Source organism: Nuphar pumila, chromosome 6 (assembly GCF_984573655.1).
Source record: "Nuphar pumila chromosome 6, dmNupPumi1.hap1.1, whole genome shotgun sequence".
NCBI lineage: Eukaryota > Viridiplantae > Streptophyta > Magnoliopsida > Nymphaeales > Nymphaeaceae > Nuphar > Nuphar pumila.
The window spans coordinates 34,631,144-34,657,737 of NC_143254.1; the positions used below are offsets into that span (position 1 = coordinate 34,631,144).

At 36.8% G+C, this 26,594-nt stretch overlaps 2 protein-coding genes across 2 annotated transcripts in view; both read left to right on the top strand.

Moving 5' to 3' along the window:
• Positions 1–9,704, top strand: part of LOC149834604 (aconitate hydratase, cytoplasmic) — a 41,303-nt gene extending 31,599 nt beyond the window's left edge. Inside the window, exons 12-20 of the mRNA XM_090011494.1 lie at positions 5,930–6,115; positions 6,288–6,355; positions 6,459–6,577; positions 6,675–6,796; positions 7,401–7,499; positions 7,574–8,053; positions 8,402–8,500; positions 8,593–8,835; positions 9,358–9,704. Of these exons, the coding sequence (XP_089867620.1) occupies positions 5,930–6,115; positions 6,288–6,355; positions 6,459–6,577; positions 6,675–6,796; positions 7,401–7,499; positions 7,574–8,053; positions 8,402–8,500; positions 8,593–8,835; positions 9,358–9,432 (1,491 nt within the window). The 3' untranslated portion in view covers positions 9,433–9,704. The remainder of the gene's footprint in view (positions 1–5,929; positions 6,116–6,287; positions 6,356–6,458; positions 6,578–6,674; positions 6,797–7,400; positions 7,500–7,573; positions 8,054–8,401; positions 8,501–8,592; positions 8,836–9,357) is intronic.
• Positions 9,705–12,419: 2,715 nt separating this feature from the next.
• The window catches only part of LOC149834605 (putative prolyl 4-hydroxylase 3), a 30,870-nt gene continuing 16,695 nt past the window's right edge, over positions 12,420–26,594 (top strand). Inside the window, exons 1-5 of the mRNA XM_090011495.1 lie at positions 12,420–12,663; positions 12,900–12,984; positions 13,349–13,446; positions 13,603–13,700; positions 17,355–17,484. Of these exons, the coding sequence (XP_089867621.1) occupies positions 12,440–12,663; positions 12,900–12,984; positions 13,349–13,446; positions 13,603–13,700; positions 17,355–17,484 (635 nt within the window). The 5' untranslated portion in view covers positions 12,420–12,439. The remainder of the gene's footprint in view (positions 12,664–12,899; positions 12,985–13,348; positions 13,447–13,602; positions 13,701–17,354; positions 17,485–26,594) is intronic.

Sequence of the window (26,594 nt, forward strand, 5' to 3'; positions counted from 1 at the left end):
ATATATCTCAAATTAATTTATATCGTAAATTCTGATAGAAGAAGAAAAAAAAAATTTATTTTAGAAAAAGTATGATGATTTTCAAAAGGGACTTAAAGTGGAGGTCAAATTTTATTCCATAAAAGATAAAAAATCCTAAGTATTGTTTACATTTTGATTATGGCCATAGATGTGAATCATTTACTTAGGGTTATTTACCTCTTATTAGAATGGTGCACGTGTCATTCGTGTTATACCATAGTGCTCTTTGAAGAATAAAATAAAATGAAATACCACATGCTATTACGAGAATTTAAAGTGCAACTATATGCTCATACATTATAATATAAACAAAAAAGTAGAAATTTTCATTAATATAAAATTATTACAATCTTAAATTGAAATTGAATGTTGAAATTTCCTAATCTAGGAAAAGAAATCAGGGTCTTCCATGTTTCCCTGCAAATACGAGATAGCACAAGGCAACAAAAATGCAAAATATAGAAAGAAATTGAAAATGCTATGTTAAAACTAACATACATATGATTATGCCTATGCTTTAATGGAAATGCATATGCATATATGAAGATGCAATGCCTATGCATGAATGAGATGCCTATGCATTTGCCTAAGTACAATGCTTATGCTTACGAAGAAATGCATATGCATTTGCATAAGTGCAATACTTATGCTAACGAAGAAATGCATATGCATTTGCCTAACTGTAATACTTATGCTAATGAAGAAATGCATATCCATTTGCCTAAGTGCAATGCTTATGTTAGTGAAGAAATGCATATGCATTTGTGAAAATGCATATACTGCTAAAATGAAAAATGCATAGGCTGTTGAAAGGGAAAAATGCATGTATTCCTGCAAATGCAATGCATATGACGAAATTGCAATACATATGAGGAAATGTGTATGTATATGCAAATGAAAATGCGTATGAAGATACATATACTGAAATGAAGATGCATATGCTGCTAAAGTAAAAAAAATGCATATGCATATATGAAATTACGAGAATGAATCCTAAGCATTATATTGAAGTGAAATGCATCTATGTATGCAAAATTACAGGGAATGATGTATAATCACTATGCTGAAGTAAAACTGCATGTATATATGAAATTATGAGAATGAAATACAAGCATCATATTGAAATAAAATGCATATGCATATATGAGTGAAATAACATGATCTAAGAAATGAAATGAAATGCGCTGAAACAGGGACTATTCTATAACAGGGAACAAGGAAATTGCATACAACATTTTGATAGGAGTCTAAGATATAGCTACAATTGATGTACAACGACTATTGCCTTTCACTATTACATATTAATAGAATTCGAATGTAATTGCCGAATTACTAGATGCACTGAAATTAATCACTGATTTTCATTGCTATTCACTACTATTAATCGCTATTCACTGTTGCATATTGATTATTGAACTTAATGTTTAGCAAGAGCAAATCAGATTTAACAAATGATAGTGAATGCAAATCAAACACAATGCTAGCAAATGCAAATCACATAGATGCCACATAATGAAGATATATCACAAATAACTACAACACGATGAATATAACCTTCTGCAACAGAACACTCTACAGAAATGCAAATTGATGTAGGATGATGAATTCAAACATGCGATGCGAATAATGAAATCAAGAATTGCCGAGAATGCGAATTGAATTTGATTCGCAGAACATAAAATCCAAACAAACTACAGAAAGATCTATGTAATTGCCGTGCTGAAACAAGAGATCGACGCTGAACTGCTAATGACCTTGCAGCATTAAGGCAATTTCCATTATGTACAAAATAAAGGAATGATCAACGTTACTTATGAGGCAATGCAAAAGATACAATATGTATGTGTGAACTCGATCAAATCTAACACGGAATCATATATGATCCTATTGTAGGTATAATGACAAAAAGGGAATGCAATGAATGTATTATGCTGCAGATCATTGATCAGATGCAAAGAAATAACAAAGGTGAATGTGCTGAATGCTATGCAATGCTGAGAGAAAGAAATAAATGTACAGAAAATGAATAACACGAGGCAAAGGGAATGTAAACAATGAAATGTATTGCATACATTAGATTGATGGTGTTGATGAAGGTGCAACAGGTGAAATGCTGTGAGAGTGGGATGCTGTGCGGCATAGGTGATGCAGTGAATTAGATGCAACTAAATTGATGGAATGTTGGTGAAGGTGCAACAGATGAAACACTGGGAGAGTGGGATGCTGTGAGATATAAGTGAACATATTAAATGAAGGCACGTCTCGTAGCAGACATTAGCCCGATTTCACAACTGAATAGAGTACTTCCACATTAAATGTAGCGCAAGATTTCACAGTGAAATCAATGTGGATTAAGATTTCACTGTTAAATCAGATGCAGAGGAGGGATTCCATAATAACATCAAATGTCGAAAAGGGAATTTTCGATAAAATCAAACACAGGAAAGGGATTTCAAATCATCAACAGGTGCTGATTTAAAATTTTCCCAATAATTCCAGAGACGCATTCACGATGAAACATAAGAGCATTTAATGACAATTCAGAAATCTGGTGAACCATATGCTGAATAAAATGCGGATGATGCAAAATATGTATTATTAACATGAATTAAACTATATGCAGCAACAATTCATCGCATAAATACAGAAGCGTGATGGAGAGAAAAACGAGATACAATAGATCAAATCTGATGCATATGCGGTGATGATCTGAATGCTACGAGGCAAATGAGGTTACGATGATGCAAAAATCAACATATTAATGAAAGAAAGCGATGAGGACTATATCTCAGGAACACTAATTGGTGCAGAATATGCAGTATATACAATCGGTACAATGGCTTCAAAAACACTTGAATCAAAGAAAGGCAAAATAAGACAAACACAACAAAATGCGCTAGAAATGAAATGACTAAAAACAAGAAATGTATATTGGAAGGAAAAGAGAGAAGAGGGAGAAATATCTACCACGAGTCAGAGTGAGAGAAGGGAGAGGTTGTTCTCTTTCTGCTGCCGAATTGGTCTTCTCCACTAGTGAGGAGGGAAAAGAGAGGAAAAGGGAAGAGGCCAGCGAGAGAGTCGAATCGGAGAAAAAAAGGAAGGAAGAGAGGAGGTTATCGACCTCTTCTTTTCTTCCCCCTCAAAAGAAACGATCCTCTCCTCAAAAGAAACGATCCTCTCAAAGATTCGATGCCCTCTCCCTCTCCTTCGTAGGAGGTTATAAAGGAGATGGCCGTTACACTTTTTTTCAAAAACAATCCTTCCATTTTTTCAAAATTTCAAAGAGAAGGCTTTGGTTTACAAAGATTTTCAAAAGGCGCTAGGGTTATTTTCTGAAATTTCGCCCCTTTTATATTTTTGAAAGAGAACTTAAAATGCAAAAGATGGGATCCAGATGAACAATATTTTGTAAAAATGTTTGCTTTGAAATCTGAGGATTTTTTCAAAGAAGAGCTTTTGAAATAGAATTAATTTTAGAAATTGAATTTTAAAACGGATCTGGATGAAATTTTGAGTAAATATAGAGTTTGGATCTCGAACTGAGGAAAAATGAGAAGGATGGATCCAAATAGAGATTGGATCTGGACGAAATACCTGAGCCGTACAGAGAAAATGATTTTGGATTTTTAGATTTTGAATTGAAAATAGGAGAATCGGGCTCAGAATTGGATATCTGATCTGGATCTGAGATTGGGTCAAATATAGAAAATGAAATTGGATTTCGGATCTTCAACAAGGAAGTGAATCCAAGAAAAGATTAGAAATTGACCAAATTGCTCAGAAGGTGGGTGCTAGGGGAAAAAACGAAATTTTTAAAATTTTGAAAATTTTGGGGTGTTTACAAATGCCCTTCTTTGCTGCTAAGCCGGTTGAAAGCCGAACTTAGTAGCAAAGAAAAACACGCCAAATTTTAAAATGCCACAGTAAAAAAATCTGAACTGAGTGTGGAAGAATTGTTTTGTGAAAATGATTCTCAGGTTTAACACCTTATCCTGAACGACTTGGAAAAAGACGAAATCCTCGAGAATGAAGTAATTGGATAAAAGGAAATGAGGAAATCGTGATAGGACTTTTGGATGAAGATCCCAAAAATTGTGAAAAGGAAAAAGATTTTGATGAGAGAAAAAGTCTCATGGCAGAGACAAAATGAGCTTTTTGGAAAGATTTAGGTTTGCCTTTGACCTGGATGAGACGAAAATACCTCAAAAAATGAGGTTCAGGTTTAACCCTTACCTGAACGGGAAGAAATATGATGTTGCTGGAGCATACTTGAAAAATGAATGAGGCAACTCCTTTTGAAGAGGTAAACAATGCCGGGTTGCATCAAAATAGACATTGAATATTTATTTCATGTTTGGATAGCTAGAAAAATTCGCCAATGAGATGAAATTGTAGTTGATTCAAATGCTTGAAAATGTGCACGTATGTGTCAAAGATATTCTCTCTTTTACCTAGAGTATTTCCTTCAATGAGGTTAACTCCACGAATTTCAAGAGTTAAATTCAAATTTTAATGTTGTTGAGTTTCTTCAAGGAAGCTATCCTTTTCCTTGATACGAAAAGAGAAAAAATATTCTTAATTTCATAAAAGTAAGTAATGAAAAGATATTGATAAAAGAATTTCGCATAAGAAAAGATGATTTTTAGCAATTTTGGCAGTTTGGTATCTGAGATATACTTTTTGCACTTTTTGAGACATAGAATTGAATTTTGTTGGGGTTTGGCGAGAATTTCATCGCATCATCCTTCAACTTGGAGATATTATGATTTTCCATAAAAAACACTTCACACACTCCTTCAACTTGGAGATGATCAGGATCTTCCTTTAGAATTGACAATGATGTCTCTTTCGATTGAAATCTCTTGATAATATGAATCAAATATCTTTTAGGACTGATCGGGAGGTTCATCGCATCGGCCTTCAACTTGGCGATGATCCGAACTTTTTTCTGAAAGGATACGCCACACACTCCTTCAACTTGGAGATAATTCGAACCTTCTTTATCCCCAGGGGTCTAACTCATATATCAGTCTTCAACTTGACGATAATTGAGAGATCCCTTTTGCAATTAATCAATTATACTTGCTTTATTGGGAGATTTGAATGAATTCTTTATTGCTCAGAATATTCCCACTGCAATCTTGCCAGAAGAATCATCTTTTAAAATGCATCATAGCTATGATCAATATCACTTCGTTTCTGGCTTTTCAAAATCATTGAACATTTCTTTGCTAATCATACCAAGAATATTTCTTTTATCCTTTTGATTGATCAACATGGAAAAATGTTTGGATTTTACTCTTTTTCGCAGCAAGCTTCACCTTTTAGGAAAGAATACTAGAGATAATCTGAGGTGATTCTTTTGTGTAGTAAAATATTGAAATTAACAAATGTTTTTAGCGAATTTGGGGTGTTTACAGTATGTTTCCTTCTCTCTCTATATATATACATATATATTCTCTATCCAGAATTATTTGGGGAGGTTTTGCATAAGACTTCTGCAAAGATGCTGATGACCATTTTTATCCACCTTGCCTCTGCCTTGAACTTGTATAAGTGCCTTGCTTGCACAATGAAATACCAAATTTAAGGTGCTGAAAAATAAAGTTTAAGTTTTACATAATTTAACTAAAGAGATTCTAATACTCTGTATCATGGGTTATGATTTGGCATGTTAAATATGGCTGTTGAGTTCTATTCTTTTCACTCCAGTGGGTGACCATCTCAGCTTGGTTAATGTTGTTCGCCGAGTTTCCTTTCAAGTTAGAGTTTCAGTTTAACTCAGCATTGTAATTTGTGAATCTTGTCTATAATGGATCGTGATTTTCTAGTCTGAAATCCATGTGCACTGTGACTAGTGACATGTTGAATCCCTTAAGGTTCCTGATCCTCAAGTTCAACTGAACAGGGATTTGCTATTCCAAAGGAAGCACAAGACAAAGTTGCAAAGTTTCATTTCCATGGACAACCTGCTGAGCTTAAGCATGGGAGTGTCGTTATAGCAGCTATCACCAGTTGCACAAATACTTCCAACCCAAGCGTCATGTTGGGGGCTGCGCTCGTTGCAAAGAAGGCTTGCGAACTGGGTCTTGAGGTTACTTGCATTTCCCTTGCTTGCTCTTTTCATTCTTTTCACCTTTTTTGTGGTTGGGGACTTGATCTTCAATGATTCATTAAGCACAGCTGTAGGCTCATGGATCAATTTTAGTTTCCATTGCTGGACATTGTATAACTTGATCTGGAACCTTTTTTTGTCTTTTGATTAGGTTAAGCCATGGGTTAAGACTAGTCTTGCTCCGGGTTCTGGGGTTGTAACCAAATATTTGCTCAAGAGGTACCTGAAGAGCACCGTGCCTCATATGACATACTTAACATTATAGAAGCCAGCTATAATGTTCTGCAATCACATTGACTTTGGCTTTGAAATTGTTGTGTAGTGACCTGCAAAAGTACCTGAATCAGCAGGGCTTCCATATTGTTGGGTATGGTTGCACAACATGTATTGGTAATTCTGGGGACCTAGATGAGTCAGTTGCTTCAGCTATTGCAGATAATGGTAATGATTTGTTTCACCATTAATGCAGAGTTCTATGATAGGACTCCTATTTAACAGGTATCCTTGTGTCTTTCTGATTGGTAGTTTCTTTTGGCAGACATCGTTGCTGCTGCTGTGCTTTCTGGAAACAGAAACTTTGAGGGACGAGTTCATCCTTTGACTCGTGCAAATTACCTTGCTTCACCTCCTCTTGTTGTTGCATATGCTCTTGCTGGCACTGTAAGTGAACCTGTTGCATTCCAATTTCTGTTTCCTATTGAATCATATTTAACTGCATATGTACTTATATTGCACTTTTAGAGTTTTGAAGTCATGGAAGTATGTAAAGCATAATTCGATAAGTCCCTATATGCTAATTATGCTGTTTAATAAAAATTTCTTATATCTGCTTTTCCCCCTTTATTGAATAGAGTGAGGTAACAGTGGGTGAATAGGATTTGCTCAGCTTATTTGGGTTTGATAATTATCAGTGTATCCTGATTCTGTTTTTGACCATTGGATCTGGCCATGTGGGAACAAGGCTCTTGCTGCATATCTTTTCCCCTCCCTTCCATCTCCACCTCCTACCTCAATTGTAATCGCTCTCACTCTAAGATGCAGACTAGTAATGATTGAATTCACAGTGTTCATGTTGAATACGCCCTCTAGTTTGCATAAAGCAAGTGAAAAAGCTTCATACACCGCTGAATACTCCCCTTGCCACAAGCCCTGATTTCTTGCTTTAGATTCTCGTCAGGCCTTTTGTTCATCCTTTTTTTGGATATTTCTACTCTTCAGTTGACATTACTGTTTGGAAATATCATAAAGATAAACTGTTTTGCAGGTTGACATTGATTTTGAAACTCAACCAATTGGGAAAGGCAAGGATGGGAAGGATGTCTTCTTCAAGGATATCTGGCCTTCCAATGAAGAAGTTGCAGAGGTATGGACTGCAGCACTTATGGGGTTTGGCGGTTATCCTCTGGATCACTTTATTTGACTCTGGTTTTTGCTCAGGTTGTGCAATCATGTGTGCTGCCAGACATGTTTAAGAGAACATATGAATCCATCACAAAGGGTAATCCTATGTGGAATGAGCTCTCTGTTCCTACAAGTAAACTGTATTCATGGGATCCAAGTTCAACATACATTCATGAGCCACCTTATTTCAAGGACATGACCATGGCACCACCTGGCCCTCATAGTGTGAAGGACGCATACTGCTTGCTAAATTTTGGTGATAGTATAACTACCGACCATATTTCACCAGCTGGTAGCATCCACAAAGACAGCCCGACTGCAAAGTATCTCCTTGAGAGTGGTGTTGACAGGAAAGATTTCAACTCCTATGGTAGTCGCCGAGGTAATGATGAAGTGATGGCAAGGGGAACCTTTGCCAATATCCGCCTTGTCAACAAGCTTTTGAAAGGAGAAGTTGGGCCCAAGACGGTCCATATCCCTACAGGGGAGAAGCTTTATGTCTTTGATGCTGCTACTGTGAGTCTTCCCTATTTAAGTTGTTACTTTGCTTTGAATCCTTATCATACTTGTGGTCTAATGCTTATGTCGCCCTTTTTTTACCTTATTTGGTTTTGTTGAGTACTGAAAAGAATAGTTGCAAGCTTGATATATTTACTTTTGGCACCTTTGTTGATTTTGCATGCACTTCTTTTTTGCTGAAACTGGTTGAGTGGGATATTTTGTTTTGACATCAGCAATTTTGTTTCTCTTTTTTTATTTGATTATTGAGATTGCCAAATGAACATATGGTCAGTTTTCTGTACATAGAGAAGCATTCAGTTCTGATCTACTTGTACTGAAATTTTGATGAAATATTTTCTTCAGCGATACAAGGCTGATGGGCATGACACCATTGTCCTGGCTGGAGCTGAATATGGCAGTGGGAGCTCTCGAGATTGGGCTGCCAAGGGACCAATGTTGCTGGTTCGTTTGTTCTTTCCCCGTTTCTTAGAAGTCTGCTTGTTTTAAGTTGACACATGCAATAATCTAGTTGTTTCACTTTCCTTCTAAACCAGGGTGTGAAAGCAGTGATTGCCAAGAGCTTTGAACGGATTCACCGCAGTAATTTGGTGGGAATGGGCATCATTCCACTTTGCTTTAAGCCCGGTGAAGATGCAGATACACTTGGTTTGACAGGTCATGAGCGTTACACTATCAATCTTCCAGACAGTATCAGTGAGATAAGGCCTGGCCAGGACATTACTGTGGTCACCGACAATGGCAAGTCCTTCACCTGTACAGTCCGCTTTGACACAGAGGTAACTTACTGATTACACAATAGAATTCCATTTTGGAAAATTGCCTAATATATAGCAGCAATCCGTTTTTAGGAAATTACCCAAGTCTCTGTTTAGGAGCCAGTGGTTGGGTTAGGAGTCGAGTATTTTAGATAAAGTTGGTGAAACTCCTCCCACAATGGCTGTTTGGAAGAGAGGCATTCAGGAGGCAATTTCACCTTTTTTTTTGCTTTTGTAAAACAGAGTTGGTTCCAACAGTTGGTTTTTGCCAATTCCATGCATTTGATACTTTCATTCTTCCAACTTCCCAACTCTCTCCAACGCCTTGCTCCAAACAGAGCCTGAACCTCATTAGATGGAAAGCCTGGAATAGATTAAATACTCTGTTCAAATGATTATATGGATGAATAGAGTTCTTGATTTTTTGGGGCCATTTTCCGTGCAAATTAGTTGTCTCGAATGATTTGCAAAGTTTTGCTGCAGTACATCTAATAAAACTTTATATTTGATTTTTTCTCATATTTCTATGCTCTTCCATTGCAGGTGGAGTTGGCTTATTTCAACCATGGAGGTATCCTCCCATTCGTCATCCGCAGCCTGATCAATTCAAAGCAATGAAAGGATCAAGTTTTTCATCTCTTGGCTTCTGGATATTGACAGACGGGAGCTATTTCTTCCATTTGAACTCGAATTTTCGGCTGGGACACGTTGCCTACTGAAGTTCCTTGTTGTAGGAGTCGGAATAATATTATCAACCCAGTCCTTCACGAGAGGATGGAAGCTGTGCAGTTTTCTATTCATTGAGAAACCTGCTAGCTTGTGTTACATAGGTGAAATAAGCTGCACGGTGGAAATTTTGCTAAATATAAAGTGACGTTAGAACACATAAATTCTTCCAGTTTGGTTTGTTTTTTCCATAATGGGCACATCATTCACTTATTTTTGCCCATTGATTGATGGAATTGAGAACATCACAAATATCAGCCATTTTTTTTTAAAATCTCTTGATTTTAGTGTGTGATTTTCAGAAACCGATATAATGCCAAGCAAAACACCATATTTTCAAAATATAACGTATTTGATAATTATGTGTCTTTTTCGTGGTATTATAATGTCACTAATGCGATATTTATAATTTTTGTACCTAATTTCAAATTTTCTTTTATTTTTACATATGTTCATGTTTATTTTTAAAATGTAAATATACTGAAATCGATGCTCCACTGCTCTGACTCCCCATCCATCTTTTATCTCTCAACAAGAGATTTAAAGTTCGTATAAGTGCTATGTAAAGTAGCAGCCTGGAAAGAGATTTGAGAATCTGATTCTTGAGGATTACATGCCACCTCTATACCTCACCACCTTCAATATTTCTACCTTTGATCTTCTGGGACCGTGGGTCTGGGACATCAACCCAAGCCCAAAGTCTGGTTTTGGCAAGTCCAAGTCATAGATTTGGGCATTGGGGTCAAACCACCCAATCCACTTCTAATTGTATCCATAAATGATCTGGATGTATGTTTCATGAAGGATCCCAATCTGGGTCCTGGAAGACTGACCCTATAAGCAGGAATAGAAACTGAAGTTCAGCTCTGAAAGTTCTGGTCGTCTTAAATGCATAATGTGGTCATGCACTGGTAAGACCTTTTTCTGGATGCTCAGGTATGATTGCAAATGGGTCGGATTCACGGAGGAACCTTTGCAAATTTTGGCTGTCCTGATTTGACTTTCCAATGTATTTTGGGATCCAAAATTTGAACCGTTTGTATCCCTATGCTCAGTGAAAAACCACTTCTCCCACCAAGTTCATTGGTGTAAAACCCGGGTTTCCCTTGCCTGTCATCTATTACACCCAGCTTCGGCCTTGCGTCAAAAGATGCACACCCGTGGGTTTTCGAATTCGTGATGTCCTGCCAACTTGATGACACTTATGAGTCACCTACTAATGAGCAGAACCCCTCACGGGCTATGGCAGGCCTCATACAATGGTATCTCCATCATTATCCCCACCAACCTTATCAAAGGCAAGCTGGGGTTACGTGGACCCCTACCAGAAGAACAACCGCCCCATGTGGCAAAGGGATTCGATCCTGGGCCTTCAGCTTGATACAGGACCCCGCTTACCACATGGGATACAACCTCGGTGGTGAGTTTAAGACATATAATGTGTTAAAGCTTTGCTGTCGGTAATGGTGGAGTTCACTGGTGCCTCCATGTATTGTGAAAGGGTGTATTCGGTTATCGTTGAATTTTGAGGAGATCCTCGGACATGAGGTCCATGCCTTGATCCGACCTCCATGCAAATGGAGGATCTCAGAACCCCTCGTTGCAAATCCACTGGTTCAAATGGAGGGTTTATACTAATCCAAGATCTATCACATGGTTGGACTGAGCATTTGCTATAGTTATGTTTGCCACAAGTCCCAATGCTAAAGTGGGCACTAGAAAGGGATCCAGTTGACCTAATCTATTTGGGGTTTAATAAAAATGACTAAGAAAGGAATCTCTCGGTTTGGTTAAAAAATAAAATGGCTATTAGTGTTGTTAGTAGCTCTTACCCATCTGTATGGGTCCATGTATAGAGAAGGGCCATCTTAGTTGAATGAATCACTTTGATTAGTATAAAACATATTTAGAAACTGAACAACAAACACGTCAAGTGATTTCATATGAAAACTTGTAGCCTATTATGTATGTTAAATTTTTTTAGATCCAAAGCCAAGCTAGTTGAATTTGATCCACATTGTGTCTTAATTGTATGTAAGACCAGTATGGGTTTTGTGGACCCGTCCCTATTTGTTTACGTCGATATGATAAGAAACTATACTTAGTTCTGATTAGTTTGTGCCAGAATCAAGTTGGACATAGACATTTTATTGATTTTTCATAAAATTTGTCACAAAAAGGAAGATAAAGACAATCAATGCAAATACCGCATTTGAATATTTGTTTGAAAGCTGGTACCTAAAGAGGCAACTACGAAATCCGTAGATCCTCCCAAATAACTTCATAAAATTTGTCACAAAAAGGAAGATAAAGACAATCAATGCAAATACCTCATTTGAATATTTGTTTGAAAGCTGGTACCTAAAGAGGCAACTACGAAATCCGTAGATCCTCCCAAATTACTTTAAAATGAATTTGGCAAGTACTCTGGGAATTTTGATTGTGCTCCCAAACATGCAAGTGGGAAGTACCAAATCCACACAATTTATGGATTTTATAGTTCTCTTCCCTGCTACCTCCTACCACCAGCTGCCAAACAAAGCCATACATATCATATCTAGTTCACAATTTTTTATTTTGAAAGGCAAGCTGGGGTTAGGCAGACCCCCACCAGTTTTTGAACTTGTAACATCCCAACAGATGGTGACGTGCACCAACAACTCCTACCAAACAAGCGTCACAGTTTTTTTCTTCTAAAAACTAGAATTTTCAAAATATTGTCGAGACTTTTATTCAACGTAATTGTCTGGACAAGGAGAATTGATGGCAGAATTTAACTCCATAACCCCCACTTTGACCTTTTTGTTTCCATCATCTTCTAAAAATACCTCTTGCAATTCCATCAGATTCACTTGCTCCCATCTTCTCTTTCTGTTGAGAGAGAGAGAGAGAGAGAGAGATGGTGGTGGTGAGAGGTGGGAGGCATTCAAGGAAAATGGGGGGCAGATCAACCTGCATCCTTGTCCTTTTCATGCTCTTCACGCTCTCTCTGGTCTTCCTTGTTCTACTCGCGTTGGGCATCGTTTCATTGCCCATCAATGAAAAGGCCCAGGATGGTTCCGCCAGTGAAGCGGAATTATCGTCGGGCAGTGAAGAAATCGATACAGCGGTGAATTTCCAGAGGTTTACAGATACCATTTCTCATTTTGAGATTAAATCTTTTCTTTTTTCGATGTTGGTTAGTGGGTATCATTCCCTTTGGTTTAAATTGGTTTTCACCGTTCTCTTTCCATTCCGGGTTGTGGGTACCTTGTCTTCACTTTAGCTCGTGGTTCTTCTTTTCTTATTGCGTTTAGGTAATGATGAGATCGATTATCTTGACTTGGTTTTAGTTGATTCTTACTTACTGCATTTTGCAGGTGGAGTGATGGGGTTGACGGGCCAAAGCAATGGGTGGAGATACTTTCTTGGGAACCCAGAGCGTTTCTTTATCATAATTTTCTGGTGCTTATATAAATACTATCTCCCACCAACGAGCTGAGAATTTTTGTCGAGAGTGTCATTTGTCACTAAAGTGTTTGTTACTTGAGACATTTGTTTGGGTTCATGTCTAGATTTTGTTTCTTAATCTATAATAGATAGATTTTGTTGCTTTTGTTTGAGTTATTCTCGTTAGTAAGTTGAAATTGATATGATGGTAGTCCAAATATTTAGATCTCTGGTCAATAATCTTGAATTTGGATTCATGGTTACTTGATTGATCATGATCAGTCAGAAACTGGGGAAAAGAAAAAAAGAGTTTTTCGGGATATGATTGTGAAATGAGTGGATTCTAGTATTTTTACTTGAGTGTTCTATCACATTGCAGTCAAGGGAAGAGTGTGAGCATTTGATAAATCTTGCTGAGCCACACATGAAGAAGTCTACGGTTGTGGACAGCCAAACGGGTCGGAGTATGGATAGTAGGTCGTGCTACTTTTCTTTCTCTTTCAGTTTTTTTTTTTCCTTTTGTTTGTTTTTGCCTCACGTATTGTTTCAGGAAAAACAACTGTTAAAAGTGTTCATTGTGTACAATGGCAATTCATTGCTCGGACAAAATTTTCTGTTGTTCCTGCGTTGCAGGGTCCGCACCAGCTCTGGCACATTTCTGAAAAGAGGACAAGACGAGATTATCTGTGGCATTGAGAAAAGGATTGCAGATTTCTCGTTCATACCTGTGGGTATGTAGCCAAGGTCATTCAACTCATGAATTTTATTGCACAAGATGAATGTGGAATTTTAACTGTTTTTTTAATTGGTTTTAGTTGAAACTTGATTTACTGCATATGAACACAGAAAATTGTAGGGGTATCATTCAAGTACCTGGCTGTTGTCCACGAGTTTTATATATGTGGTTGGTTTCATTGTTATTTTAACATATGGAAAAGTGACAAAGCAACTTAACTGTATGATCTTGAAATTTGAGCGGAGGTATCCAGATCATGCTTTTGCTTATTGAGAAGATTTGACAAGAAGCTGACTCTAAGGGGCTGAGCCTAGATCATCAGAAAATACTAATTTTGAGTTACAGACATGGTCTTTGATGCAAAATCTATAGTACCGTGACACTAGATGAAGATAAATAAACAACAAACAGTGAGACATTCTTGGTGCTTGTGATATATCCTGCCCAAGTCATGGCCTGATAGTTGTGCGTGTGGATTTTGCTTTAAACTTTACAAACCTTTTATGGGATACTTGTCTTGCTAAACTGCCCGAAAGTACATGGCATAAAAGGAACCAATAGACGATAGCTTTCTATGTTCTTTTGGTAATGTACTATGATAGACTTGATATTCACGTGCTCAGCTGGAACATGGTGTCGGCTTATCATTTGGTTGCTTTATACAACATAATATTTCTTTGATGGGTAGCTGATAGATAGAGAACAAGTGATGTTCCCCAACTTAGTGTTTTTTCCCCATTTATTGGCATTCAGATTGGTTAATAGCTTTTCAATCCGTGATCTTTTTGTTGGAATTTGATGATATGTTTTCAGTGGCAAAAATATTTCTTTCCTATTAAAATGACTTGCAGACCTGTAAATCATTCCTAATGCACACAACTTTGGACAAATGACACATACGTTCCTAGATATGAACAAACACCTTTCATATGGGAAATGCATTACTGAGAAAAAAATCATTAGGATGCTATGTGCCATTGCGTCTACAGAAGCTTGCCGCCCTCTCCCTCTTTCCCCTCCAATTCCATTCTTCATTGCTTGTGAATCTTTTAAGACTTTGCAAATAGGTTGAGGTTGCTCATGGACAGTTATATGAAGACATGCAGAGCTCCACCTATGCTGCTAGTCTTCTGTTCTTTAATATGGGGATGTAGGACCCACAAAGCTGGTCATGTGTTGAAGAGATATGGCTTGGTGATGATAGTGATGATGATATGGAGGAAGCTCTCGGGATCATGGATTTTCAAAATCAACTTCTGATTATTTCACCTTTGCATGCTTGTAGTTTGTGGTTCATATTTTAATTTGTGTAGAATGGACATATATTTGAGTGTAGAGAAGAGCTGCCGAAAGCTCTATTTGCATGTAAAAAATCCATCTCCTTGGAAATCATTTCCAAAACGTGGGAACCTAATTTTTCTGGAACTTTGTGGGGACTGCACAAAACACATATTTGCTATCACATGGGAAACCTATTTGCTTTCCATGGGGAACATGTTCTGATTTTCAAATCCCAAGAAAACAAGAAAGATGACTGGATCAAGCGTAAAGAATGCAAATGAGTGATAGATTAAGAAGACAAGAAAAGTTGAGATAGCAAGCAAGAGAAAGGAGAAGACAAATATAAAATCAAGAAAGGACCAAATTGAATATTAGAGAGTGAGAATGATCAGATGGGATTGCATAGTATGATACAGGATTAGTAATATACTCTTACAATTCAGTTTTACAACATAATGAGTGCTACACACAAATGCAAGATGACCCTTAGTTAATGATTCTAATGTGAATGACCAATATACCCCTATTATGCCACTTCCTATACTTCTAATGGTGCCGGTCTCTCTGTAAAAGAAAAAAGTTGACACATTTTTCTTGAATCTATTCTGTCTAAACCCTAACGACCTATGCTGCATTTAAAAACTATTTGTGATATTTATATTTTATCAAAAGTACCCCAGTTTTACACTCATTCAGATGAAGTATAAACAACTTGTGTGATATTTATGTTTTGTAGTTGTGATCGATGTATTCACATATTTTATGAAATAAATTAACTTATTACTTCTTGCTAGTTATCATGCGGCTAAAAAAGTTTAGTTTGCATAAAGTTATAATATTATTCATGCACATTTTCATGTTTAAGCTTTTGCTATAGACATTCCTGGTACCTGATTCACGAGCCGAAAAAATAATGATTCCCCTTTCTGTTTCCCTTCCTGGCAACCTTGCTATGGACAATAGTGCTTGCTTTTTGGGCCTTTGCATGGTCAGTTATTAGTCTATAACTCAGTGAAAATAAATGCACTTGCCACTTTCTGTGGATGACTTCTTTATGTTGAAAATAATGAACTGAATTTAACATGAAAGAAGCTTGGGACCTCTATCATATATAAGAAACGATGTTGTCCAAGGCATTCTCTCAAGGATTTCACTAGGAAGAATAAAAAAGTCAAGCACATTGGTATAACTGGATTGCATAATTCCTGAACTTGAAGGGTGCAACCATGTTTGTCAGATGTGTCATGAACTCATGATTTGTCTTCCATCTTAGTCATGTCCTCTAAAATGTCAAGTTAAGAAAGATTAAAGAGGTACTTTCGTAATTTTCTTGTAGCATATCTTACTGGTTTCTGAGGGAAAACATCTTGAGAACTATTTAATTGTTTATTCCTACTTAATTTAGGAGTTGTTTGCATCTGAAAGACTGTTTGACCACTAAATGGTGCTTTCTTACCTCCAAACATGAATTTATTCAATTAGACGCTATAGAGACTTATGTAGAAATAAAGAGCCTGGAACACATCTAAGATATGAAAATTTTTAATAACTCCATATGAAGTTTTTTGTTTTCCAAAATTTTGTTTCTTGACTAAGGAAATTTTCATTTAGATCATCTTAAATCATCCAAGCAAACAGATGATGGTCAGAAAGAATCATGCCACTAACATAAGAAGTACAAAAAGTCAGAGGCTTAATCAGCTATTGCATGCACTTAGTTTTTTTTTTTTTATAAAAAAAATTCAAATGCATGGTCAAGGACTTTCAAAAGGGGTGCAGCATGATTTCCCAGCAGGTCACCCATTCCAATTGATTTATTACTTTAGTGCTCTACCTTTTGCATTTATGTGACGCTAGAGTTGTTAGAGAGCAAATCAAAGTGAACAAGCTATTCAGTAATATCAGCCCTAACTTGTGTTGCATGTTATCTTGACACCATCCAATCATCTTGTGTTATTTCAGTTTTGTAAATTGTCTTACTGATCTATCTGGTGGAAAGTTCAATGTAACTATCTGATATCAAGCCTTTATTTATTGCCCATCCTTGCAAGCTATGAGTTATCCTATGTTCAAGTTATGGCATGTACTGCAGTTTATACTTTGCACCATGTGTTTCACATAAAATGTGATGCTAGTTTCATTGAGGAACAAAGCATAATAGTGAACCAGCTATTCAGTAATCAGTATATGTTCTGGGTTGCATGAATCTTAGCTTTTGATTTCCATAATTACCAAGAGAACATCAGAATTGGGCAATGAAGAAAAGCTGAATCTTTTTCCTTGTAGGCATCCATGTGAAAAGTTTGTTTTCACTGTTTCTATACCCTGTAATTATGTTAAATGGAGCTCATATGGTCTCTAATTACAGAAAATGGGGAGGGGCTTCAAGTTCTTCACTATGCAGTTGGGCAGAAATATGAAGCTCACTACGATTACTTTCATGACAAGGTTCACATTGTGAATGGTGGCCAACGCATGGCAACAATGCTTATGTATCTGTATGCATCTCTCTCTCTCTCTCTGCATATATACAAAAACACACATATATTTGTAAAGAAAAAAGAGCCTTCAAGTACGAACAAATGTCCACCAAAGAATCCAAAATGAACAAGCACAAAGGGTGGGCACACTCACAAATGCAACTAAGGGCACACACCAAAAGAAGGCACACACAATATAAAAATAATAATTTATTAATGAACTAAGTATGCAAAAAACATACTTGTAATGGGGGAGGGAGAGGGAGAAGAAAGAGAGTAAAGAGAGGAGAGTGTGAGGGCTTCTAGCCGTTACAAATAAAAAATAAAGAACATATATACATGTATATAATGTATACATATACATACATACATATGTATACATAAACATATATACACAAATGATGTACATATTTTAACACTCCTCGTACTTACGGTATAATGACCGAAAGTTTGCTAAGAAGGAAGTGAAACCTATAAGCTGAAACAGGTTTAGTGAAGAAGTATGTCAATTGGTACTGTGATGTGACATAGGACAAATTAGTGTTTCCTTGAAGATACTCATCTCATACATAGTGGCAGTTCATGTCAATATGTTTTGTCCTTTCATGAAACGTACGGTTGTTGACAATGTAGATTGCACTTTTATTGTCACAACACATTTTTGAAGTTTCTGTTACAAAAACCTATGGTTGAGTGCATATTATTGGGATCACCTCCTCGATCAGCATCGATATAAGCAATTAAATCCAAAGTAAATGAAGAAGACAAAAAAAACGCTTCTAGAAATAATTTTTTTAATATAACTAATGATTCATAAAACTCTTATGCGAATGGATGTAGGAGAATGCTGAAATTGGCTAGCTGTATGAACAACATGAGCTATGTCTGGTCTAGTGACTGATAGGTAAAAGAATGCTCCAATTAATTGTTCAAAGGCATTAAATTATCAAGATGTTTTTCATCATCAATTCTCATTTTGACATTTGTAACCTCAGGAGTATCAACTTTTACCCTCGGTAATGCCATACTTGAGAATAATATCAAAAGCAAATTTAGATTGAGATAACAAATACCCTCTAGGTGAATAAGGAACTTCTATTCTTAAAAAATATCTTAAAAAACCTAAATCAGTCATTTTAAAATTGTTTTGAAAAGTTTTTAATATTTTCAACTCCCTGTTTGTCTCCTCCTGTGATCATGTCATCCACTCATAGGAGAATGACAATATCTACATTGGATTCCTTAACAAACAAAATTGTGTTAGCCAAGCAAAATCTAAAACCAATATCAAGCATAATCCTACTAAATCTATAATACCATGTTTTTGGTGTTTGCTTCAAACCATAAAGGGCCTTACGCAACTGAAGTGTTTTCCTTTCAAGGATTTTCATACACGGTGGAGCCTCCATATACACTTCTTCAATAAGTTCCTTATTAAGAAAAATATTTTTAACATCCATTTGGTATATAGGTCAGTTTTTGATGGAAGCGACTGTTGTAAGAGTCCTAATTGTTGTCATTCGAGCAACATAAACAAAGGTTTCCTCATAATTAATTCCATATTCTTGATAACATCCTTTCACTACTAATCTGGTTTTATACCTCTTCGGGGTCTCATCACTCTTGGTTATCTTTTCATGGATTCTCCTTCTCTTCCATCTAGCTTCCTTGGTCAACTTATTTCCGAAAAACTCACCAACTCGAATTACTTAACTTGGAAGAGGCAACTATTGCCTTTTATTAGGAGTTTGGATCTCTCTGGATATCTTGATGGATCTGTCCCTACACCACCAGAGTTTGTTTTGCAAGAGGAGAGAGATGATAAAGGGGAGGTTTCCAACAAATTGGTTTGTAATCCGGAATTCACAGCATGGAGGAGAAAGGATCATGCGGTTGTGGCATATATTACCTCTACTCTTTCCCAAGAGGTATTAGTGGGCATTCCCGATGAATGCTCCGCTGTGGAGTTATGACAGAGGTTGGCGCAAACCTATTCATAGATTTCAGAGGCTAGAACCCTACATTTAAAGAAAGAATTTCAGCTCTTAAAAAAGGAAAACCTCTTAGTCACAGAGTACATGAACAAAGTCAAGACCATCACTGATCAACTGACCATGGTGGGTTATAAAATTCCTGACAAAGAAAAAGTTCAACAAGCACTAAATGGTCTTGGATCTGATTATCACATACTGGTCACATCCCTCCTATGTCTTTCTTCTTTACCAAGTTTTGAAGATCTTCGCGCGAAGTTATTGCAGTATGAAGTTACCATTCGAGGAGAAGAGATGCACTCCAGCCATCATGATGTATTGGTTACAGGGATGATGTCAGGACGAGGATGTGGAGGCTTTCGAGGTGGACATGGATAGGGAAGGAATAGTCAAGGAGGACGAGGATTGTTGCCCACGCCCAACATGTCACCTAATTCTTTCCCAGGGAATCAGAGCTCTAGAAACATACCGACATGTTTTCCATGCAACAAAAGGGGGCACATCAAAGCTAATTGTTGGTACAATCCACAGAACAAGGGAAAATTTAATGGTGCAGGATCCTCTCACAGAGGAAGAATAGGAGAAGACTCGAAGGATGATGAAAAGGATAATTTGAAGAATCTTCTGATATCTGCTCTTTCAAGTTTAAGCTTCAAGCAGAATGAGCAAGGAACCTGGTACATTGATTCTGGGGCTGCAACACATATGATAGGTGATGTCGGTAAGATTTTAAAACATGTTCCTTATCGTGAAAAATTTCATATTAAAACTGGAGATAGTACTCTTCACTCTATATCTCATACTGAAAATGTTAACCTTTCACTCCCTAATTCTTCTCTAAATTTGTCCAATGTCTATCATTCTCCAAGTATTGTCAAGAATATTGTCTTTGTCTGTAAACTTGTTGATGATACTAATTCTTTCGTTGAATTCACTCCTTCTTTTGTATGTGTCAATGATCTTTTCACGAAGAAGACGCTTATTGAAGAAGAACGACAAGGAAACATGTATATCCTCAAGGAATCTTCTTCTTTTGTTCGTGGTGCTTCATCAAATTCATCCGTCATTCAGCCAGTCCAGCCCGTGTCGTCCAAAGATTGTTTTAGTTTATCTCAGTCTAATAAGCAATGGTTCCTTCATTAAGAAACTTGTATCGAGTGGACTTGTTCCAGAGTCTAGTCTGAGTGTTGAGTCTGATACTTTACTTTGTTCAAGTTGTCAACTATGTAAGAGTCATGTTCTTCCTTTTAATTCAATAAATCAAAGAGCTTCAGTGCCTTTTGAAATTGTGTATTCTGATGTTTGGGGTCCTGCCCCACAATCTTCTTTATCTGGTAGTCGCTATTACGTAACCTTTATTGATAGCTATTCCAGATATACTTGGATTTATTTTATGAAACATAAATCTGAAGTGTTCAAACTCTTTCGTTCATTTTTCGCTTCAGTCTGTAATCAATTCTCATCTAAAATTAAGCATTTCCAATGTGATGGAGGAGGCGAGTATTTATCAAAAGAATTTACTGAATTTCTCCAAGATAATGGAATAAGTCATCGCATATCTTGCTCACATACACCACAACAAAATAGTGTGGCGGAAAGAAAACATCGGCACATTATGGAAAGTGCCTTGAGTATGTTGCATGACACTCACGTTCCTGTGAGTTTGTGGACGGAGGCCTTCCACTCAGCTATGTATATCATAAATCGTCTACCCATGACATTGCTAGAGAACCAATCTCCTTATTTTGCTCTTTTCGGGATTCAACCTGATTATAATGAATTGCAAGTGTTTGGTTGTATATGTTACGTCCATATTGATATCTCTCAACGAAATAAGTTTCAGGATAAAGCATGTATGTGCAAGCTTGTGGGATATGCTGACCAATATAAAGGGTATTGATGCTATGACCCCATCATTCATCACATTAGAGTCTCACAAAATGTTGTGTTTGATGAAACCATTGTTAAGGACTTAGGAAGTGTAGATGGACACAACAAGGCCGTTGAGAGGTATCAGCCATGGCTTGCCACTGAGCTGCTTAACCAGATAGAGACATATGATGTCCCCCCATGTCACACATCACCTGTTGAATCGAGTGAGACCGGTGTTGAACCTCAGATGGAAGAATTGAGAAATGCGCAGATTCCTAGCATGTCTACTTCAGATGCCGTAAAATTTCAAGGAATCATCTATGTACGATGAAACAAGAATAATGATCAGCCAATTGATGTGCAACCCAGACGAACTGGAAGAATTCGCCATCCTATTGAGAGATGGGTCAGTTATAACAACTTCTCTACAGATCTGCAATTATTTGTTTCTCAGATTGAAAAGCAAGATAAACCCGTCAGTTTCTCGGATGCATACATGTTAATCAAGTGGATTGAGGCCATGAATGAGGAGATGGAAGCCTTGCATGAATGTAGTCCCTAGACCCTCAGACAAAAATGTTATAGGTTTTAAATGGGTCTATAAGATCAAGTATAAACCTGATGGATCCATTGAATGCTACAAGGCGAGACTTGTAGCCAAAGGCTTTACTCAGGAATACGGGCAAGACTATGATGAGACCTTTAGCCCTGTAGTCAAGATGGGAACAATTCAATTAATTTTATCTTTGTCGGTTCAGTATGGTTGAAATCTTAGTCAGCTTGATGTCAAAAAGTCATTTTTGCATGGCAGTCTGAAAGAAGAAGTGTATATGGAGTAGCCCCCTGGTTATGCAAAACACAACCCCAACACTCATGTTTGTAAATTACGAAGAGTCATCTATGGACTAAAGCAGGCCTCTCGTTCTTTGTTTGATAGCTTCTTTGTCGAAGTTCAAGAACATGGATTCATTCGATCTTACCCCGATCATTCCTTATTCATCTTTCGAGATCGTCAGGTCAGTATTTTACTTCTCATATATGTAGATGATATTATTATCATTGGGAATTCTGATGAACATATAAAAGCTACAAAGGCTCTCTTGAGTCGAAAGTTTAAGATAAAAGATTTGGGGGTTCTGCGTTATTTCTTGGGGGTTGAAGTAGACCAGCGGGATAGATATCTTTCATTAACTCAACACAAATATACCTTGGATTTATTGGATAAGGCAGGTATGAAGGATTGTAAACCTCTGTCCACTTCTAGTGTATTGAATCATAAACTCAGTGCTCTAGATGGAGAGGCATATGGAGATCCTAGACAATATCGCAGCCTCGTGGGTATGCTTCAATATCTCACTTTCACTAGACCAGATATTGTGTATGCAATGAATCAAGTCTTGCAATTCATGCATGATCCACGGACAGAACATATGAATGTTGTTAAGAGAATTCTTTGGTACTTAAAGGGAACACTTAGGGATGGCTTAGTTTATCTTCAATCTAAGACTAAAGGAGAGCAACATAGACTAATTGTGTATGCAGATGCTGATTGGGTTGGAGATCTTGATGACAGAAGGTCAGTGTCTGGCTATTGTGTTTTTATTGATGAAAACTTAATAGCATGGAGTAGCAAGAAATAGCGTGCAGTTGCATGATCTAGTACTGAGGCCGAGTATCGGTCTATGGCAGCAGCTACAATAGAGGTTACATGGCTGAGACATCTTTTGGTAGAATTAGGAGAAGCCATTCTACCTACTACTCTTTTGTGTGATAATCAGAGTGCCATCCAGATTTCCTTCAATCCCATTCATCACAGCCGTACAAAGCATATAGAGATTGATCAACATTTTATTCGGCAAAAAGTAGAAGACAGGAAAGTTAAACCTGCTTATATTCGGACGGCTGATCAGTTGACGGATTTGTTCACTAAAGGTCTTACCAGCATACAATTTTGGTTCTTGAAGAGCAAGTTGTTCATGGTGCATGACCATGCACAACTTGAGGGAGGATATTAAGACTGACTGGATCATTGTACCCATTACGGGTTTGGGTCTGGACTCAAAATCCATGTATTTATCCCAAAGTCATTGTATTGTTTGTATTGGGTTTGGATCTGATGTAACATAATGTAATATCCAGACCCAATCTAATTTCAATATAAATATAACATATAGGGCACGATCCTTGTAGTTGAGGATCGTACCACTTGTTGCTGCAGCCTCCCTCTTTCTCACAGGCATCTTCTCCCTCCTTAGCATCAACCGAACGTCGGTGGATAAATTCTTTCAGGTATACCTACCTACATTCTATAGGTTTTTTTTCCTGTGGAATATCTTGAAGTGTCCAAGTTTTGACTTTCTCTAATGCTTCTAACTCTACTCTCATGGCTTCTACCCACTTGAAATGTGTTTTGGCTTAGGTATAGGTTGAAGACTCTGTTAAAATATATAGACATTATATATATATATATATATATATGTCTATGTGTCTATCTATGTATATATATAGATATATATATTTTGTAATACCCACTAGAGGTCAAATAGTCTTTTCACATATATATACACATCCATTAGGGATATGCTTTTTTATTTTCTTTATTTTTCTTTTTTACTTTATTTTTTCTTTTATAAAGAGGGGTCCACCATAGAGTCGTTGGTTCCCTCCAACGGTCATAAATATGACCGTTGGAGGGGCTCCCAACGACTCTGTGGGGGCCTCTCTTTGGTTCCTTTTTGTGTATAAATAAGGGGCTTGGCCCCACCATATTGTAAGCTTGTTAAAGCTTTTCTCAATAAGAGTTTACATATTTTTTAGCTCTCTCTCTCTCTCTCATATTATGTGTGTTAGTCAATTGCCACTTTGTGGCCTATTGTATTTTTGCCCATTAGTGGCCTATTGCTTGTATGCTTGTGCATCTCTTAGTCACTTAGTGACATTATCTTTTTTCATTGGTGTTTCATTACATGGTATCAAAGCATTCGTTGTAAAAGCATCATTGGCGTACTCTTCCTTATGTTTGAGTAGTTTTTAAGTATCATACATTTGTTCTTCAACTCCCTCCATGATGGCCGACAAAGATACAAAGATCGATCTTTCATTCAAATTGAATAGAACCAACTATAAAATGTGGGCGGCCGCCATGGAAAACAACCTCAAAGTTAAAAGACTTTGGGGATATATATGCGGAACCATTTCGGAACCACAATTGAAGCTTACCAAAAAAGAAGGGAAATAAAGAAAAAGCCTTGAATAAAGAAGAAAATGCCAAAGCTATTCAAAAATACCAATCTAAAGTTGAAGATTGGGAAAGTGAGCATGCCAAAATATTGGCATGGTTCATGAATAATGTGGAGCTCAAAATTTGCGCCAATCTTGCCAAATTCAAAAAAGCAAATGAAGCATGGTTTTTTATGAAATGTATATACACTAAAAAAGACCTTGCTAGGCATTTCTTTTTGCAAGAAAAAATAAGAAGAACCAACCAAGGGATATGAGCGCTAGAGACTACTATACTACTATATCTCCGTTGTGGAACAAACTTGCTCTTCTCGAACCACAATGGGAAGGAAGTGCTATTGCCATGAGACAAGTGCAAATGGAGAGAGGTTTTTTCAATTTATTCATGGGCTTCGTCCTGAATTTAAAAAACTAAGAGGGTCCCTTCTTCATAGGGTTTCTACCCTCTTAGTGAAATCCTAACCGATTTATGCTAAGAAGAAACTCACTTGGCACTTAAGAAAGATATTGATGAGATCCATGCGTTATCTAGACCGGGAAATAACATGAGGACATATAAACCTTCTCATTTTTGGAAAATTAACAATGGTGAAGGAAGAAAAATTATTTGTCATCATTGTAATGAACCGGGTCATCTTCGATCGGATTGTCCTAAGCTCAAAAAAAAGTTGGCTTCCGATGGAGATTGTCCAAGCAATTCAAGTGAAGATTCAAAGAGAGATGGAGATATAAATGACTCCATTGCTCAACTTACCGAAACTTTCCAATAATTCATGAGGATTAATTCTTCCACACCTTCTACCTCCAGTGCCGCGGTCTTATCCACTCTAGGTATGTCTTCTTGGATCCTTGATTCGAGTGCCTATTTCCACATGACTCCGAATGCATTTCTTTTATCCAAACCAAGTCTTAATTTTTTTAAATTATTCATTTCCACGGTCGATGGAACATCATTAGATGTTGAAGGAATGGGAAGTCTTGAAAAAGTTTTTGGTCAAAACAAAGAATTTCGTGTTCCAAAAATTAGAATCATTGCAAAACTTAATTTAAACATTTTTTCTGTTTCTCAAATTACCGATTTTGGATGTAGTGTTTTTTTTTTCACCAACCAATTGCTATCTGCAGGATCTCCGGTCCGAGAAGCGGATTGGGAAAGGCCATTGAAGAGGAGACCTATATTACATGAATTTTTTGTCTTTGCCATCCAAATCTTTTTGTAATCTCATTCAATCTAAAGATCTTGAGACTTGGCACAAAAGGCTTGGTCACCCTAGTATTTCCAGGTTGTATCTTTTTTCTTTTTTGGAAAATTTTTGTAATGAAAAGACATTTACTTGCAATGATTATATCCTTGAAAAAATGAATTCTCTTCCCTATCCACATAGCAATTTTATTTTTAAAAGACCGTTTGAACTAATGCATTCGGATGTATGGGGACACCCATTATGTCTAAAGGAGGATATTCATATTATGTTGTTTTTATTGATGATTTTACTAGATACACATGGGTTTACTTTATAAAAAACAAATATGATGTCTTTTCCATCTTTAAAGAATTTCATGTTCTTATTCAAAATCAATTTCAACACCACATAGCCATTTTTAGATTTGATTTCGGAGGAGAATACATGTCAAAAGAATTTCAAAACTATCTTAAACTAAATGGCATTATACATCAAAGATCTTGTCCGAAAACTCCCCAACAAAATGGTCTTGCTGAGAGAAAACAGGCATTTCATTGAAACAACTAGGACTCTTCTTGTTTCTAAAAATGTTCCGAAGAACTTTTGGGCCGAAGCCACTCTTACCGCAACTTATCTCATAAATCGAATGCCTTTCTCTTAAAAAAATGTTTCTTTCTTTGAAAAATTGTTCAAAATATCTTCAAATTTTAAAAGATTGAGGATTTTTTATTGTAAGTGCTTTGTTTTTTTTAAGAACAAGATAAACTTTCACCAAAAGCTCTTGAATGTGCTTTTATTGGATATGGTAAAAATAAAAAAGGTTATAGATATGATATTCAAA